Source organism: Hordeum vulgare, chromosome 3H (assembly GCF_904849725.1).
Source record: "Hordeum vulgare subsp. vulgare chromosome 3H, MorexV3_pseudomolecules_assembly, whole genome shotgun sequence".
Taxonomy (NCBI): domain Eukaryota; kingdom Viridiplantae; phylum Streptophyta; class Magnoliopsida; order Poales; family Poaceae; genus Hordeum; species Hordeum vulgare.
In genome coordinates this window covers 28,195,277-28,197,288 of record NC_058520.1, presented here as the reverse complement: position 1 = coordinate 28,197,288, position 2,012 = coordinate 28,195,277, and the positions used below count along the sequence as shown (strand labels likewise).

Here is a 2,012-nt window from a genome sequence, read left to right as displayed (position 1 = left end):
TATGGTAGTATTTTGTAAATACTCACTTCTTTGTACAATGTGTTTGATGGTCCGCGATAGGCTTTAGCACATACTGTATATATTTTAATTTTTTTTTGAGGACGGGCTTTAGCGTTGTTGTGGCTCTTTGAAATGCAATTCAGGCGCCCCGCCACACCCTGGCGATTTTTGACATGAAAGAAAACAGATTGAAAAGAAAGTATGAATCTCTCAGATGGAACAGCTGACTGACGGAGCACCATCAGGCAACCAAACCGACATGCGCGAGGTTCGCTTGTGGAGCAGCTTGAGCCTAGAGAGATAAGATCCACGACCCTACAAGATAAATATGCATTTCTATTTTTTTCTGATCTGAAAAGAAGAAAAATCTAAAGCGAGCAGCTGGCTGGATGCTGGTCCATCGAGCGGCCGGGACTGACATGAGGCCGCCGTCTTCTTCTTCTTCCATCGTTGCCGCCGCTGCAACAGCTCCCTCCTCCTCCACTGCTCCCCCTGTTGCAGTCACAACCAGGAGAGCACTTCTCTTCTCCACCTCGTTCATCGCGCTCGCACCTGCTGCAGCAGCTCAGGCCGCCAACCCCTCCTCCACGCCCTACTCCCAGTCCAGGACCCTGCAGATCGGCCTCGACACCAACGGGTAGGGTGCCGTACCTTGCCGCCGGCCGGCTTCTTCCGCCACACTCACTCTGCTATAGCTGGTACACTGTTATTATCAATAGTATTATGGGTGGATGGATGGATGGATGCAGGAAGATTCGGACATGCCCCTCCACCAATCCCGGGTGCGTGTGCACCAACCCCACCGTCGGCGCCTCCTCCTCCGTCGCCTCCCCGCTCATCATCCCGGAGTCCACCTCCGCCGACGCTGCCGCCCAGGTACCCATTATAATCCCCCTAGCTACCTATTCGATCAATCTAAACTCTTTGCAGGGACTGGAAATGCAGCATCATCAGTCTGTTACAGACATGCATCGCTAGCTAATTCCATTCGCTCGTTCATTCGTTCATTCATTCAGTTGTTGCGGCAAGCCATCCTCAAGACGCAGAAGAATGTCAGCTTCAACGTTGATCAGCAAACTCCCAATGGTACAATACTGAATTCCGTTACAGACGACTTAGCTCAAGAATGAAGATGCGATTCTGAATGCTTCTCGGGGAATGTACATATGTGTGAAATGTATGCAGGCCAGTACATCCAGGCGGAGGTGGACGGTGGTTTCGGCCGGGACGTGATGGAGTTCCTTGTGAAGAAAGACGCCGGCGTGGTGGCCTACCGCTGCGTGGCCACCAAGGTCACCTTTGTCTACCCCTTCACCACCGCCGTCGGCGACTCGCGGGGACAGGAGCAGAGGGTCGCCGCCGTCGCGCAGGAGCTCGGGTGGTACGCGCCCGACATAAGATCCTCCGTCGACGACGTTGCTACGTAATCAAGCTACGTAACGCGCCGACTGTGAGATGCGTTTCAAGATCAAACGACATGCGTGCAAGAGATTGGTATGTATGCAGATTGATTGATCATGGTCATGGACCAGATAATTTGACTTTTAATTTTTTAGTTGGGACTCATAATTTGTCGTCCAACCACCGATGTACTATGGACAATAGTTGCTGGGCCCATCTCCCCTAGTAAAACAGTTTAATATTTGTTTGGGACAACACTACACATTTTTTACGGAATCAATTTACGGGCTTCGGTGGCATTATTTGATTGGCTGTAAACCAGAAGAAGGGACCCACAGTTGAAATCACGGGGCAGAGTGATTGGTTAGTGAGAGGGCTCCGTAAGTTAATTATGTAGGTAGTCCGTAGGTGTAGCATTTTTTATTCGTTTGTGTGCTGTTAGGCCCATGCTAATTTAAATAGGATGTCTCCGTGTGCTTCATTTTCAGCCAGTAGAGGGGAGCAACTACTCCCTCCGCGAAAGTGCCTTTCTGCACCGGAGCTCATTTAAGCTCGATCGGATGAACAGTAAAATCGAAAATAATTCGAAAAATGTTCAAAACATTCTGAAT

The 2,012-nt window shown here is 50.0% G+C and overlaps 1 protein-coding gene across 1 annotated transcript; it reads left to right on the top strand.

Moving 5' to 3' along the window:
* Positions 1–337: 337 nt before the first annotated feature.
* On the top strand, positions 338–1,703 carry LOC123439394 (thylakoid lumenal 17.9 kDa protein, chloroplastic). Its single transcript, XM_045116110.1, has 4 exons — positions 338–637; positions 750–876; positions 1,017–1,086; positions 1,186–1,703. Exons 1-4 carry the CDS (start codon positions 390–392, stop codon positions 1,425–1,427), a joined length of 687 nt encoding a protein of 228 aa, XP_044972045.1. The 5' UTR covers positions 338–389; the 3' UTR covers positions 1,428–1,703.
* The last annotated feature ends 309 nt before the right edge of the window (positions 1,704–2,012 follow it).

Excerpts from the sequence above, each read along its gene's own strand:
- LOC123439394 (XM_045116110.1), top strand. The coding sequence starts at position 390 with ATGCTGGTCCATCGAGCGGCCGGGACTGACATGAGGCCGCCGTCTTCT. Across the intron at positions 638-749 it reads ATCGGCCTCGACACCAACGG|GAAGATTCGGACATGCCCCT; the intron begins GTAGGGTGCCGT and ends GGATGGATGCAG. Across the intron at positions 1,087-1,185 it reads TGATCAGCAAACTCCCAATG|GCCAGTACATCCAGGCGGAG; the intron begins GTACAATACTGA and ends AAATGTATGCAG.